Source organism: Carettochelys insculpta, chromosome 3, assembly GCF_033958435.1.
Source record: "Carettochelys insculpta isolate YL-2023 chromosome 3, ASM3395843v1, whole genome shotgun sequence".
NCBI lineage: Eukaryota > Metazoa > Chordata > Testudines > Carettochelyidae > Carettochelys > Carettochelys insculpta.
In genome coordinates, this window is record NC_134139.1 from 26,274,988 (window position 1) to 26,290,433 (window position 15,446).

Here is a 15,446-nt window from a genome sequence, read left to right on the forward strand (position 1 = left end):
TTCAATCCTCCAGGAGGCTCGAGGGCTGGGAGCCCCGTCACCTGTGCCTGCCCCTTCCTCCCTGGGTCCAGGGGCCCTGCTGGGGCTGGGGCTGGGCCAGGGCCAGGGCCAGGGCTGGTGGCACAGGGAGGTAGGGGTGCAGCTCGGGCGCTGTCCTCACACCTGTGCTGGGCTCAGCACAGGGGGAGGAGGGGCCAGGTCAGCCTCCACCTGGCCAGCAGGCTGTGGGCCAGGCAGATGAGTCTGGCTGGGGGGAGGTGGGGAGAGATCAGGGCCTCCAGGTTGGCCTCTTGTGGGGGGTGTTGTGGGGATGGGGGATTGGGGAGGGGGGGAACCACTGGGAGGGACGGGGGACGGTGGAGGGGTGACGGGGGATGTGGGTGCGGGAGTGACCCGCGATGAAGTGGCAGCAGAGTCCAGGTGGCCAACCATGGCCTAGGTGAGGGCATCCAAATTGGACCCCACCTGGTCCCATGCCTGCTGCTCCATGGCAAGCCATTCCCGCACGACGCTCATCAGCTCTCTCAGGACAGGCATGTGGGTTGTGTCCCTTGCCTCCTTCTACCCGGCCTGGTGGCACCAACGTAGGGACCAGTGACGGCCCCGTGCTGGCCCTTTCCGAGGCCTGGGCTGCTCCCCTTCGCCCTCAGTGGTGGGGCTCCCCAGGCCCATCGCAGGGCTGGTCCGGCTGCTGAAGCTGTGGAGGCAAAAGGGGAGAGGAATGGGCCATTAGTTCCATTGAGGGACCCCCTGAACCCACGCCCCCATCCCACCCACCCCATCCTGGCAGTCCTGCAGGGATCGCATTTGAGGTTCCCGGTCTGGTTGTGGGAGCGCTGGCTCTCCTCTCGCTCCCTCGGTCCCTCTGCATCCTGGCAGCCCATGGTACTGTCCAGTCCACATGGTGCTGGATGCCACACGTCAGCCCTGTGCAGCCAGGGCGATGGGGCTGTCTGTCCTGCCCGTGCCCTGGGGGTGATGTCCCTGCCGGAAGGTGGTGGCTAGCCTGAGTGGGACTGCACACCCCTTCCCCCAGCCCCACAGTCACCAGCTTGCATGGTACGTACCTCTGGGTCCCTCCAGGAGCTCAGGCAAGGCGCAGTTGGAGGGGGCTGGGATGGATGGGCCCGAGGGGACATCGATGACGAGGGCCCCCTCACTCGAGCCCTCATTATCGCTGGTGTCCTGGATCCTTCGGGGGCGCCTGCGGGTGGCCAGTCGTCCGGGCCGGTCCTCCCGCTTGGTCCCTGTCCCCGTCTCCTCCAGCTCGGTTGGGGGGTGGGTGGTGCCAATGTACACGGCCAGGGGTCCCGCCTCCTTCTGCCCAAGGAGGCGGTCCAGTCTTTGATAGTAGGGGCAGCTGGTGGGCGTTGCCCCTGACAGCCCAGCTGTGTCCTGAGCCTGACAGTACACCTGCCGGAGCTGCTTAACCTTGGACCTCACCTGCTCCGGGGTCCAGGTGGGGTGACCTTGGCCGATGAGGCCCTTGGCCAGGTGCTCGAAAGCAGGCGCATTTTGGTGCCGCACCCCCGTCTGCTGCAGGACTGCCTCGCCTTCTCACAGGGTGAGGACGTCCTGCAGCTCAGCCTCTGTTTGGGAGGGGGCCTGACGTTTGGGGGGCTGGTTCCCCTCCTGGGAGGACTCCCCCCCCCCAGTCCCTGGATGGCCCCTGGGATGGGCGGGGGTCCCGGCTGCTGGCCATGATGCCAGAGGTGCAGCAACTTCCCCTGGGGTGTCGTGGCTGGGAGTTGTGCGGGCGGCAGCGTGTGCTCCGTCCTGCTTGCACACTCTCAGCTTCCTGCCTGAGGGCTTCTGGGAGCCTGCGTCCTAAGAGGCGGCCATACACTGGAGACATAGAGCTCCGCTTATGCTGTGAGCAGCAGTGCCACCTGCCAGCTGTGAGTGGCCATGGAGGACCCACTCTTCTACACTTGCTCTCTTTTGAAATTGTCTTTTGAAAGTGGGCTCTTTTCCCATCCCGGGAGTGGAGGACCAACTTCGAAAGAACAGGGGAGTTCTTTTGAAGTAAATTTCGAAAGAGCGCCATGTCAGTGTAGATGCTCCGTGGCTTCTTTCGAAAGAACTCGGTCTTCTGATCCCAATTTCGAATGTAATTGCTAGTGTAGACGCACCCTGAAAGATATGATGAAGGCAAAACTGAAAATATCAAACAGATGGAATTTTCATGTTTCTAAAATGTTATGTGCTGGTTTGAAACAAACAAATAAAAAACAAAAAATAGCTAAGCAGACAGAATTTTCATGTTCCTAAAATGTTATGTGTTGGTTTGAAACAAACAACCCCACACCCACATTTTTGCTTCTGTTTTTATAACTTATTATTGTCTGCAAATTCTGAACTCATTTCAAGTTGTGTGTATATGCCTGAATAGAGATAGTACTTAGTCATTTATGATGCCTAAAATAATATTCAGTAATAATTTTAACATTTGTGGACTAAGGAATAGGAAGATTCAAGATTTATTTGTTCAGTGATCAGTTTCACTGGTTCTTCTTCGAGTGTCCCCGTGGGTGCTCCACATTAGGTGTCGGGCTCGCCCGGCGCCGCAGATCGGATCTTCCAAGCAGTTTCTGCCGGACCGCGCATGCGCCGGTGCGCGCCGCTCCCCCGCGCGCTCCCGGCCATGTGCGCGATCCGGTCCCCGCCAGTTCCTCTTAACCGCCGTCGGCTGCAGACGGAATCCAACTAGGCTAAGGCCAAGTAGTGTATTCAATGGCTTTATCTGTTTTTTCTTAAAGTTTTTTCAGGCACTTAGGCTACTATAAGCTAGCCGTTTGTTATTTTGTAAAAAAAAAAAAAAAAAAAAAAAAAAAAAAACAACAACGAACAAGCTAGGAGAGGGACAGCTCAGCCAGTCCCAGTAACAAGCGCCGGAGGCCAGGAGCTAGGGCTATCAGCCCTCCGGCTAAGGCAGACCATCGGACGGGGAAAACGGCACAAAGAAGGTGCTAAGTACCCACTTAAAAACACAAAGACTCACCAACAATATCCTCTTCAGGCTTTAAAAAAAAAAAAAAAAAAAAAAAAAAAAAATGCTGCTTCTTGACAAGGCCCTCCAGCCAGAAGTGCCGGAGCGGCCGCAGCAGGAGGGACCCTCCGGGGCCCTTAAAAGGAAAGCTGCCTCCCTCACTCCATCAGCGCAGAAACGGAGGAAAGTATCTCCAGCCCGATCCCTGCCGGCAGCAACAGCGAGCGGGACGGGAGGAGCAAGCAGCCCCCAGCCGCAGCAACAGCTGATCGGCGGCGGCACGGAGAGCCACGTGGAAGCGGCTCAGCCTCCAATACTCAGCCAGCCGCCCCGCACCGCAGGCAGGGCGGCGGCTAAGCAAACGCCGGTACTGGCGGCACCGCAGGCAGCGGCACCGACCCCCGGGGAACCGGCGGTGCAGAGCGCGCAGGCACGCAGCCTGCCGGCACCGGAGGACACCGCACATGCGGCATCGCCCTCGAGCGTGCCGAGCTCGGTGCAGACGGGGCCGGAATCCCCTGTATGCTCCCCAGCCCGATCCCTGCCGGCAGCAACAGCGAGCGGGACGGGAGGAGCGAGCAGCCCCCAGCCGCAGCAACAGCTGATCAGCGGCGGCACGGAGAGCCACGTGGAAGCAGCTCAGCCTCCGATAATCAGCCAGCCGCCCCGCACCGCAGGCAGGGCGGCGGCTAAACAAGCGCTGGTACCAGCGGCACCGCAGGCAGCGGCACCGACCCCTGGGGAACCGGCGGTGCAGAGCGCGCAGGCACGTAGCCTGCCGGCACTGGAGGACACCGCACGTGCGGCACCGCCCTTGAGCGTGCCGAGCTCGGTGCGGACGCCGGAATGCCCTGTATGCCCCCCAGCCCGATCCCTGCCGGCAGCAACAACGAGCGGGACGGGAGGAGCGAGCAGCCCCCAGCCGCAGCAACAGCTGATCGGCGGGGGCACGGAGAGCCACGTGCAAGCGGCTCACCCTTCGATAATCAGCCAGCCGCCCCGCACCGCAGGCAGGGCGGCGGCTAAACAAGCGCCGGTACCACCGACCCCTGGAAAACCGGCGGTGCAGAGCGCGCAGGCACGCAGCCTGCCGGCACTGAAGGACACCGCACATGCGGCACCGACTTCGAGTGTGCCAAGCTCGGTGCGGACGTGGCCGGGATCCCCTGTATGTCAGGGGCGGAGTTACCTCCTCAAGGGAGGGGGAAGACTGCACACAAGAGGAGGCATTGCAGCCCCTCTCCGCACAGGGCTGTGTAGTTGCTTTCTCACAGCCCTCCGCTATGTTGCAGACTCCAACTAGAAGGCAGGGGTCCCCCCCCTCCTTGGCCTACCCAGAGCCCCCTTCTCCATTTCTGCAACCAGCCTCACCCTGGCTGGGACCACCTCCACCCTTCCTGGGATTTGAACCGCTGGACTATTAGGCAAAGTCGCTCTCTCCAGGGTCTCGACGGTCTCCCTCCCCCAGACGCAAAGGGTATGCACCAAGGGAGTGGTCTAGGTCACCTTCCCAAGACCAGTGCTTATACTGCCGTGGTCGCCCCTACCACGCAGGGCATAGACACCATCGGCAATCTACTAGGGAAAGATCCCTACGAACGATCGTACCCCCAAGGGCAATTGTGGCCGGGGACAGAGACTTAAGCATCTCAGGGGGGACTGGTTATGGAACCCCGAGATTTTTCCTCGCACACCTCTAGTGAGAGGGTGTACCATCATCAGCAGGAACCGGAAGGGTCCAGAAAGACGTACCCCAGCGGTTCCTCGCTTTCCTCCCCGGATGAGGCTACGGCCCCGGGGGGCGTCCATCCTCCGGACGATCTCAAACAGTTCCAAGAGCTGTTTTACGAGGGTGGCCTTCACGCAAGGCTTCCAGACAGCAAAGGTGCAAGAGCAACACCATAAGCTCCTCAAAAATCTGAGACCTCCGGCCTCCTCCAAAATAGCAATACCGCTGATGACGCAATCTTGGAGCCTGCCACTATGATATGGCAGACTCCTGCGACTATTCCGCCTGTCCACAAAAGAGCGAAAAAAAAAAAAAAAAAAAAAAAAATACTTCGTGCCCACGAAGGGCATGGAGTTCCTGTTCAGCCACCCACAACCAAATTCTTTGGTGGCGGAGTCGTCGCAACGTGGGGGAATAAACAAACATGCCAAAAAGCTAGAGCTGTTGGGCAGAAAGGTCTACTCCTCCTCCACGCTACTGTTGCCAATGGCAAATTACGCAGCGCATCTAGCGAACCATAATTTCAACAACCACATTAGGTTGACCTCCCTCATGGACTCGCTTCCAGAGGGCACGAAACCAGTGCTCAAGGCCATCATCCGACCATTTTATAACCAGTGGCAAAGGATCACCACAGACACATGGGTGCTGGAGATCATAGCCACGGGGTACGCCATCCCCTCCCAGTTGCTCCCACCGCCATGACCTCCACCCGGGGCCCCACCTCCAGGAGACCTCCCATGTAGCGAGGCTCAAGCAGGAGGTAGACCATCTCATGCTCGTAGGGGCAGTGGAAAGAGTGCCGGAGCAACTGCAAGGGAGAGGGTTCTACTCGAGGTACTTCCTCACGGGGAGGTCCATCTTAGATTTTCGAGGCCTCACCGGTACCTGCGCAAGCAACGTTTTCGGATGATCACAAACGCCTCCATCCTTACGGCACTAGACGATGGAGATTGGTTCGCAGCCCTCGACTTACAAGGTCCTACCGTTTGGGCTCTCCTCAGCCCCCAGAGTCTTCACCAAGACCTTGGCAGTGGTGTCAGCCTACCTGCACAGACAGGGGGTATTTATATTCCAGTATCTGAATGACTGCCTACTCAAAGGGGCCTCAAAGGAGGAGGTACTACGCATAATATGTGTCACAGCAGGCACGTTCTCTTCGCTCGGCCTGCTTATCAATCTGACAAAATCAAAGACAGACCCCACACAGGACATAGAGTTCGTAGGGGCACGCATAAATTCTATTACAGCGAGGGCGTATCTACCAGAGACTCGCTTTCGGGCCATCGGCTCCCTCGCGCAAGGCTTCACCTTCAGCCCTATGGTGCCGGTTCTGACGTGCTTACAGCCGCTGGGCCACATGGCAGCAGCAACGTTTCGTACAACAGAACGCCAGGTTACACATGCGCAGCATGCAGCATTGGCTGGCGAGCGTATACAAACCGGCAGCACACACTGTTCACAGGATGGCGTCGCCCACAACGGAGGTGCGCAAATCCCTGCAACGGTGGGTAAACCCAGAGAACCTGCTAACAAGGGTACCCTTCCACCAACCACACGTATTGGTTTTTCTTACTACAGATGCCCCCCTCATAGGGTGGGGAGCACACATGGGCGAAGAGGTGACGCAAGGGCTGTGGTCCTCTATGGAGCAGTCACTGCACACAAATATACTGGAGCTCAAAGCAGTGTTCAACGCCTGCAGACACTTTCGAGACCAACTGAAAGGCAAGGTAGTCGGGATCAGTACAGACGATACCTCCACCATGTTTTATATAAATCGGCAAGGAGGAGCTCGGTCCCGTGCCTTATGTGTAGAAGCAGTCCGGTTGTGGAACTGCTGCATCGCCAACAATGTAACCTTGAAAGCCTCGTACTTACCAGGCGCTCGCAATGTGAAGGCAGACCAGCTGAGCAGGCGTTTCGCACTCACGCACGAGTGGCAGATCCGTCCCGATCTGCTGCAACCGATTTTTCCACACATGGGGTTTTTCCCCAGATAGACCCTGTTTGCTACTCAGCACAACAAGAAGTGCCCACAATTCTGCTCCAGGGCAGGACTGGGACGGGGGTCCCTGAGGGATGCCTTCGCGATCTCATGGAGGGGCCCCCTGCTTACGCTTTCCCTCCCACAGTGCTCATCCACAAAGTGTTGCAGAAAGCCAGGAGGGAAGGAACCTGAATGATCCCGATAGTCCCAACGTGGGATCGACAGCAATGGTTCCCCCTATTCCTGCGCATGTCGGACCGGCCACTGAGGTCCCCTCCGGTGGCGCGGGATCTGCTCACGCAAGCCCAGGGGTCCATAGTGCATCCGCACCCCCAAAGCCTGCGACTACAAACGTGGTTAATCCATGGCTCAGCTCCCTAGAGAGCACATGTACGGAGGAAGTGCAGCAAGTCCTAGAAAGTAGCAGGAGGACTTCCACCAGGAAGACCTTCAAGCAGAAATGGACTCGCTTTACGGCATGGTGTTCTACCAAACAGCTAGCCCCCTTTCGGTGCCTATGGCTGTGATATTAGAGTATTTACTGGACCTCAAGAGAGGAGGACTCTCGCTATCCTCGTTTCAGGTCCACCTGGCCGCCATTTTGGTGTTCAGACACGAAGAGGAAGGGCACACGGTGTTCGCCCATCCCATGGTTACCAGGTTCTTCAAAGGGCTGGTAAGCCTATACCCCCCTCAGAAACCGCTTCCACCTCTGTGGAACTCGGACCTGGTGCTTAATGCGAAAAGGGGACCACCGTTTGAGCCTTTGGCCACGGTTTCCCTCCGCCTCCTTATGATGAAGACGACCTTTCTTCTCGCAATCACGTCAGCTCGCAGGGTGAGCGAGCTTGAGGCAGTTATGGCAACGCCGCCCTGCGCTGTTTTTCCAAGGAGGCGGTAACCATACGGCTGCATCCAGCCTTTGTTCCTAAAGTTTCTTTCTGAGTTTCATACTAACGAACCTATTGTTTACCCTTGTTTATCCAAAGCCTCATAACTCTAACAAAGAGGTGCGCCTACACCTCCTGGACGTGAGCAGGCGCTAGCTTTCTATATGGACAGGACCAAGTCCTTCCGGAGAACGGATAGGCTCCTAGTCTCTATCGCTCCCAAATCAAAAGGAGAATGTCTCTCTTCGCAGAGAATCTCTAAGCACATCGTATCTTGCATAAAAATGTGCTACAAACTCAAAAAGACTCCTTTACTGGCCACGCCCAGGGCTCATTCCACTAGGGCGGTGGCAGCATCAACAGTCTTTTTTCAAGGGCGTTGCGCTAAAAGACATTTGCAGAGTGGCGACCTGGTCATCCTGTGACACCTTCGCCAAACATTACGCCCTTCACAGGGTATTCCAAGAGGATACCCGTCTCTTGGCAGCGGTCCTCTCGGGGACAAGCTGCACATAATCCGATTACCCACCTCCTATCTTGGGTTACTGCTGGGTAGTCACCTAATGTGGAGCACCCACGGGGACACTCGAAGAAGAAAGAAAGGTTACTCACCGTAGTAACGGTGGTTCTTCGAGATGTGTCCCCGTGGGTGCTCCACTACCCGCCCATCCTCCCCGCTCCGGATCTCTGTTTAGTGTTTTGCAGGAGCATCCGAGGCGGTTGGTCAAGGAACTGGCGGGGACCGGATCGCGCACATGGCCGGGAGCGCGCGGGGGAGCGGCGCGCACCGGCGCATGCGCGGTCCGGCAGAAACTGCTTGGAAGATCCGATCTGCGGCGCCGGGCGAGCCCGACACCTAATGTGGAGCACCCACGGGGACACATCTCGAAGAACCACCGTTACTACGGTGAGTAACCTTTCTTTACAGCTGGCTTTGTGCTAACACTTGAACAAGATGCATGCCTTGCATGAGTAAAACTGAGTCCTTATACATTCTTTAATATTTTCATCAGATGCCACTAAAGGATATAAAAACTGATAGTACATACACATCAGTGAAAGCTGTTGTAACTTCTTAAGCATGCCATTACATTTTCAGCACTATTAGATAAGTAATTATGGGTCTAGGCAAAATGGATATATTTTTGTTTACAACTAATTATGGGTTATTAGAAAGTATGCTTTAATGCTTTGATCTCTAATCCCTTCAGCTCAAATAGTTGAGGCATTTATTTGATATGAAAGTAATTTATTAAATGACTTCACAAGAAGAGAGGAAGGTATTTTATTGAGTAATAGGTGGTTTGGAGTTGAACAAATATTTTTTGCCTAATTTTTCACAATATTGGGTTTTTTGAATATGCAGTTGAGTTACAGGAAGGACAGAATGTCTTGATTTTTCCATGTTCTACAAGGAAAATCAAGCCTCCACTTCACTGGCAGTAATGGTCCTCCAAGTTGTGCAAAACTAGTACTGATCTGCTGTGTAAGGGAAGCCAACATTGTTTAAAAGTAAAACAAAACCTGCAATTCCCGTTCATTGCAGTCAGGATGCTGACTGGAATTATGCGTTCCCAGATCAAATTTCAAAATCCAGGGATAATCAAGACCAAATCACAATTATTGGTAATGCATTTATCCATACAATTTTACTGATACTTTCTTTCCCTGAGCTAATAGTGGTTGTATAGTAAATATTCACAGTACAGTTATGTAAAATTTCATACAGGCTTTCATCCACTTGAATCATAATAAAAGTATGGTTTTAGTAGTTCAGATATTATTTTTAGCAGTCATACATTTTGTAGTGCACTGTGTAGTTGAAAATGTATTTTTATGAATATAGTATAAAATAAGCTTTTGTTTTTACCATTAAAATTCACTCTCTACTCTTACATTGACATTTTAAATAGTAGATATGTTGAAGTCTGCTTTGATCTGAATGAAAAAAACTTTGATTTCTGTTAAATTCTTGAAGGAGCTGAAAGAAGACAATCAAGTACTGTTGGAAACAAAAACAATGTTGGAAGATCAACTAGAAGGAACACGAGCCCGTTCAGATAAATTACATGAACTGGAAAAGGAGAATCTGCAACTAAAAGCTAAACTACATGATATGGAGATGGCAAGTATTTGTGCAGAAGATGATGCTCATACTTGTGTTTTAAGAAAAATATAACTGATATGTTTTGAATATGCATTTGAAAGTTTTAATAACTGAAGGACTTCTGTCTCAGTGGGAGACTTAAGGAGGGCCTGAGTAGCATACAATTTTCAGATTCAACATCATGTTGCTATTTTCTTCAGTAGCTTTAGTTCTGCATAAACACACATCTATTCCAAAGCAAAAGAACCTAAGTTACACAATATTTAATTAAGTGGATAAAGTCTGTTCATCAAGAATGTGTAGCCTGTAATAACTATTAAAATCTTCTTTGAGATAAAGATGGTATGTGGTTGAACATTCAGCCAAAATAGAATTGGTCCAAATTTGGAAAGTTGACAAGAAACAGGAAAGTTTTCACAAATGTTGTCAAAAAAATAATTCCTGGTTTTTGACCATCTCTAATCCAGACAATGCAAAATTAAGTCTAAAAGAGCAAATAATGTTTGTATAACTATTAAGATTATTTTTCTTTTTTTAATCTGTGATTTATCTTTATTTATCCTACCAGAATGGTAATGTGTTTTACCAAAAGGCATTTTCTGGGGGAAACACTCTTCTTCCCTTTTCTTTGGAGCTGACAGTGAGGGACTGGCAAAGGCATGAGTAGAGCCCTCTCCACAAGCTTAATGCTGACAGAGAATTCCTCTGTGCAAGGGAAATTTTCCATCATTTGTTTCCAGCCACCTTGAAGCCACTGTAATTAGTTTAAAGTGTCCTTAGCACACCAAAGAATCCTATTGAGTATAATATCTATGGCCATGGTTACCTTAGAGAGTTTTGTCGACAAAAAAAAATTTATACACAAAATGGTCTTTTTTGACAGTTTTGTGCCTCAGAGTTTTGAAACTTTGAGGCAGAACACCGCTGTCGACAGATTTTTGTCAACAAACAGTTGTGTAAATGCCCCCAGGGGGCTTCTCTCGAAAGACAGGGCATCCAAAACAATGGACAGTCTTGTCTGCTGTGCTTCCGGGTGCCTGTTTTGTCGAGAGAGCAGCCAAGCAGTCTGACTGCTCTGTCAACAGAGTGGAGCATTCTCTCAATTTGCTTTTGTGTGTATACGCAATCTATCGACAGAGGTTTTGTCAGGAAAACTTTCCCAACAGTGACTTCTGTTGAAAGAGTGCTGTAGTGTAACAGTATTATGAAACACACTGTTTTAAAGCTTTATGTTAATAATTTTTAAGGAACATGATATGGACAGAAAAAAAATTGAGGAACTTATGGAGGAAAATATGACTCTAGAGATGGCTCAGAAGCAAAGCATGGACGAATCATTACATCTTGGTTGGGAACTTGAACAGATGAATAAAACTACAGAGCTTTCTGAAGGTAAATGAATGTTTGCCACTAGTTAAAATAGAAGTTTGGAATAGTAGAGCTAAAGAGGGTATCCGAGTAATACTGTGAAATTAATTTTGAGAATATAGACATTTGGAGTGGAATATTTGCATGAGTAGTTATTTTGGTGGTCAGATGTATAAAGTGAAATCATCTTCAACAGGGCTATACAGTTATATACCAGTTGACAATTTGATTAATTTTATTTAATTTAGAAAGCAGCAAGAAAATAACTAAAACACCTTATTTGTGTAATGTTTTTGTCATATACTGGTGACAAATATGCCATTAATGTAGAAACTCAAATTTTTTTTGGAATAAGCAGTCAATCAGAACTATGCAGTTCAAACGTTCAGATTAATATGTGGTTTTTTAGAAAAAATGAATATTATTTAAATACTCTTTTCTATAAGGCTTTAACTTGCATGCAAGGAGAGGTGAGACATACCCCTCCCAACATGTACAAACTCAGGGAAAGATGACATACACACTCCAGTAGACCTCATTCACTTAGGGGGCAGGAGAGGGACTGACAGACCCAACCCTTCCTGTCCAGATCTCTCCACCTTCCAAGTCTGGCTGGGCCTCCAGGAAGGCTCCACTTCTCTCCTGGTATCCTGTGCTGCATCTTTGCAAGGCAATATCGGAGAGGGAGGGGCCACACTGGGTCACGTTCCTCCTCCAGAGGTTTATGTCAGGGTTCATAGCAGAATGTGGCCAACAGCAGCCTTTCAGCACTGTCATGGATGGAAAGAATAGGGGCTGCTCCCAGGCTGAGGGGAGGCAGGGGAAAGGGATCGCTTTGCTCTTGTCCTTGCAGAACTCATCACTTTTCCCTCCCTCTCTGCATGGCTGGAAACAGCTTGTCTCTTCCTGCCCACACATTGTTGGAAGACATCTGTCACCTCAAGGCTGCTGTTAGCCACTGGTCCTCAGCACCATCACAATCATTGAAACCAGCACAGTGACTGCCACCAACCCTATTATTGACGCTATTGTTTACAGTAGCAGTCAAGTCTTCTGCATTGGCTGAATCTCTGGTGCCATCTTTGGAAACTTCAGGGATGTACGCCAGCTATTCAGTACCATGGGTTATAGTGGCACCAATGATGCTCCTTCTCCCTCCACAAGACTTCAGATACATATCTGACACGCCTGAGTCTCTGCTTTTTTAACTGGATCTCCTCCCACTTCTATGCACCCCTCCAGACACATGACATTCTTCTCTCTCTCTGCTGAGGATGACAACTCCTTTCTCCAGTGAGGAGGAAGACTGTTGCTTTGACTAGTGGACAAATTGCACCGATTTATCTTCACTATATACAGACTTTGTCTGTTTCTCGTTTCTAGCAGGAGCCACCATGGATGCCATTCCCACCAAATTGGACATATTGTGACCCTTTGGTCACGTACAGGTCACAATTCAGGAATCCACTCGTAGAGTAAAGCCTGAGACTTACAGTCTCTTCCTTTTCTATTGGTCTTTGTATTATGAATTACAGGTATAAGTAATAGATCTATATTTCAGATATTTTTTGTGTTTCTGGGTGACTTCACTGCTGTTGTGCCTCATGCCAAGTTGGCGTAGTACACACTCCATTGCTACTTATTCTTTACTGTATTCTGCACCTTAAATAATCAGGATTGGCTAATAGTTCTATTAAGGTACACTTGGCAGTAATCATTACCTTTCACTCTCCATTGACAGCCACTCTGTCTTCACACATCAACTCACAAAGTGCTTCTCAGAGGGTATTCAGAATTTCTGTGGCTGTATATGACACCAGAAACCCAGCCTAGGCCTACATTCTCTAAGCCTGCATTTGAACTAACAGCAGCCTGTTCTTATCTGTCAGTGAAAACAAACTTTCTTTTCGCCAATAAGTCTAGATACTTCTTCCACAACCCCTACTCAGAAGAGGGCTTGCAATTCTTGGGGTAAAAATTGCTCATGAAAAGGGACCCTGAAGAGGGATGGGGAAGTTCCACATAGTCTCCTTAGCCTCTCTTATTCCCTCCCTGGATACATGGGAATTGTTACATAGTCCTTGAATTAAAAGACACCTATTTTTGTATCTCCATATATTTTAGGCCACAGAAGATTTCTTAGGTTAGTCATGAACCAGACCTACCTACATCAACCTTCTCTTTGGTCTGTTGGCAGCCCTGTGTGTATTTGTGAAATGTGTAGTGGTAACTGTGATCTTCTTCATATGATTACAGATGTAAGCATTCCATTATCTCAGTGACTGACTGCTCAAAGGCTGGTCTGAGGCTCACATGTGAGCCAGTATCTACCTGGTCCAATCTATCTTGCAAATACTGGCCCTTCTGATAAATGAGCATACATTAGCACTCATCCCTGTTCAAAGTAAGGAGTTTATAAGTGCAATGCTTGATTCCACCTGGACGGGTATCTTCTTCTCAGAGGTGTGCTTCCAGAGAATGTCATCCCAAATATCGCAGGTCAAGGCCTGCTCTATCAGACAGACCTTTTTTGACTCAGATTTTTGAGTCATATGGTTGCGAACACATATGTGGTACAGCACAAAAGACTGCACCTCGGACCCCTTCAGGTATGGATGGCCTTATCACTGGTGCTTAGTTTCTTGCTTCTCTAGATTGGTGGAGGTGCCTCCCGATTTGGGAGGCTTGAGCGTGCCTTTGTCTGTCCTAATCTCAGGTGCATCCTTGGTAGGTTGGGGGGTCACCTCAAACACCTTAGGGCCTGTGTTCCCTGTAAGGTATGCTTCTTCTTCGAGTGTCCCCGTGGGTGCTCCACATAACGTGTCGGGCTTGCCCGGCGCTGCAGATCGGATCTTCCAAGCAGTTTCTGCTGGACCGCGCATGCACCGGTGCGCGCCGCTCCCTTGCGCGCTCCTGGCCACGTGCGCGATCCGGTCCCCGCCAGTTCCTCTTAACCGCCGTCGGCTGCAGACAGAATCCGACTAGGCTACGGCCAAGTTAGCGTATTCAATGGCTTTAATTGTTTTTCTTTAAAGTTTCAAGTTCTTAGTCTATTGTTCAGTTAGCCAGTTGTTATTTTCAAAAAAAAAAAACAAGAAACAACAAGCGGGACGGCATTCAGTCCAGTCCTAGTAACAAGCGGAGCACCGGAGGCCAGGAGCCTAGGTCCAAAAGCCCTCCTGCCGCGGCAGACTATCGGAGAGGGGGAAAACAGCACAGAGAAGGTGCTAAGTACCCCATTAACAACTAAAAGACTCACCAACAATGTCCTCTTCAGGATTCAAGAAATGTGAGTCTTGCCGAGAGGCAATGCCAGCGTCTGATGAGCACAGTCACTGCATAAGGTGCCTTGGGGAGTCCCATGGCACGCAGAAATGCTCCTTCTGTGCAAAATTAACAGCCAGAGCAAGGAAGGACAGGGAGATGTGGCTTAAAATGCTGCTGTTCGACAAGGCCCTCTAGCCGGACGTGCCGGAGCGGCCGCAGCAGGAGGGACCCTCCGGGGCCCATAAAAGGAAAGCTGCCTCCCTCACCCCATCAGTGCAAAAACGGAGGAAAGTCTCCCCAGCCCGATCCCTGCCGGCAGCATCAGCGAGCAGGACGGGAGGAGCGCACAGCCCCCAGCCGCAGCAACAGCTGATCGGCAGCAGCGCGGAGAGCCACGTGGAGGCGGCTCAGCCTCCGATAATCAAACAGCCGCCCCGCACCGCAGGCAGGGCGGCGGCTAAACAAGCGCCGGTACCGGCGGCACCGCAGGCAGTGGCACTGACCCCCAGGGAACCGGCGGTGCAGAGCGCGCAGGCACGCAGCCTACAGGCACCGGAGGACACCGCCTTCACGGCACCGCCCAAGAGCGTGCTGAGCGCGGTGCAGACGGGGCCGAGATCCCCTGCACGTCAGGGGGCAGAGCCACCCCCTCAAGGGAGGGGGAAGGCTGCACACAAAACAAGGCACCGCAGCCCCTCTCCAGACAGGGCTGCAGAGTTGCTTTCTCTCAGCCCTCCGCTCATGCTGCAGACTCCAACTAGAAGGCAGGGGTCCCCCCTAGCCTACCCGGAGCCCCCATCTCCATTTTTACGACCAGCCTCGCCCTGGCTGGGACCACCTTCCCCTTCTTGGAGATTGAGCCGCTGGAGTACTATCACAAATCGCTCTCTCCAGTGTCCCGGGTCTTTCGATGATCTCGCTCCCCCAGACGCAAGGGGTATGCACCAAGGGAGTGGTCCAGGTCACCTTCCCAAGAACAGTGCCCATCCTGCCATGGTCTCCCCTATCACGCGGGGTATAGACACCCCCGGCAGTCTACCAGGGAAAGATCCCCACAGACGGTCCCGTATCCCCGAGGGCAATTGCGAACGGGGACAGAAACTCAA

The 15,446-nt window shown here is 51.6% G+C and overlaps 1 protein-coding gene across 7 annotated transcripts in view; it reads left to right on the forward strand.

Moving 5' to 3' along the window:
• CCDC88A (coiled-coil domain containing 88A) overlaps positions 1 to 15,446 on the forward strand; it is a 274,165-nt gene that overhangs the window by 133,466 nt on the left and 125,253 nt on the right. For all 7 annotated transcript variants that reach the window (XM_074989496.1, XM_074989497.1, XM_074989499.1 and 4 more), the window contains exons 11-12: positions 9,577 to 9,723; positions 10,953 to 11,097. In XM_074989496.1, the coding sequence (XP_074845597.1) occupies positions 9,577 to 9,723; positions 10,953 to 11,097 (292 nt within the window). The remainder of the gene's footprint in view (positions 1 to 9,576; positions 9,724 to 10,952; positions 11,098 to 15,446) is intronic.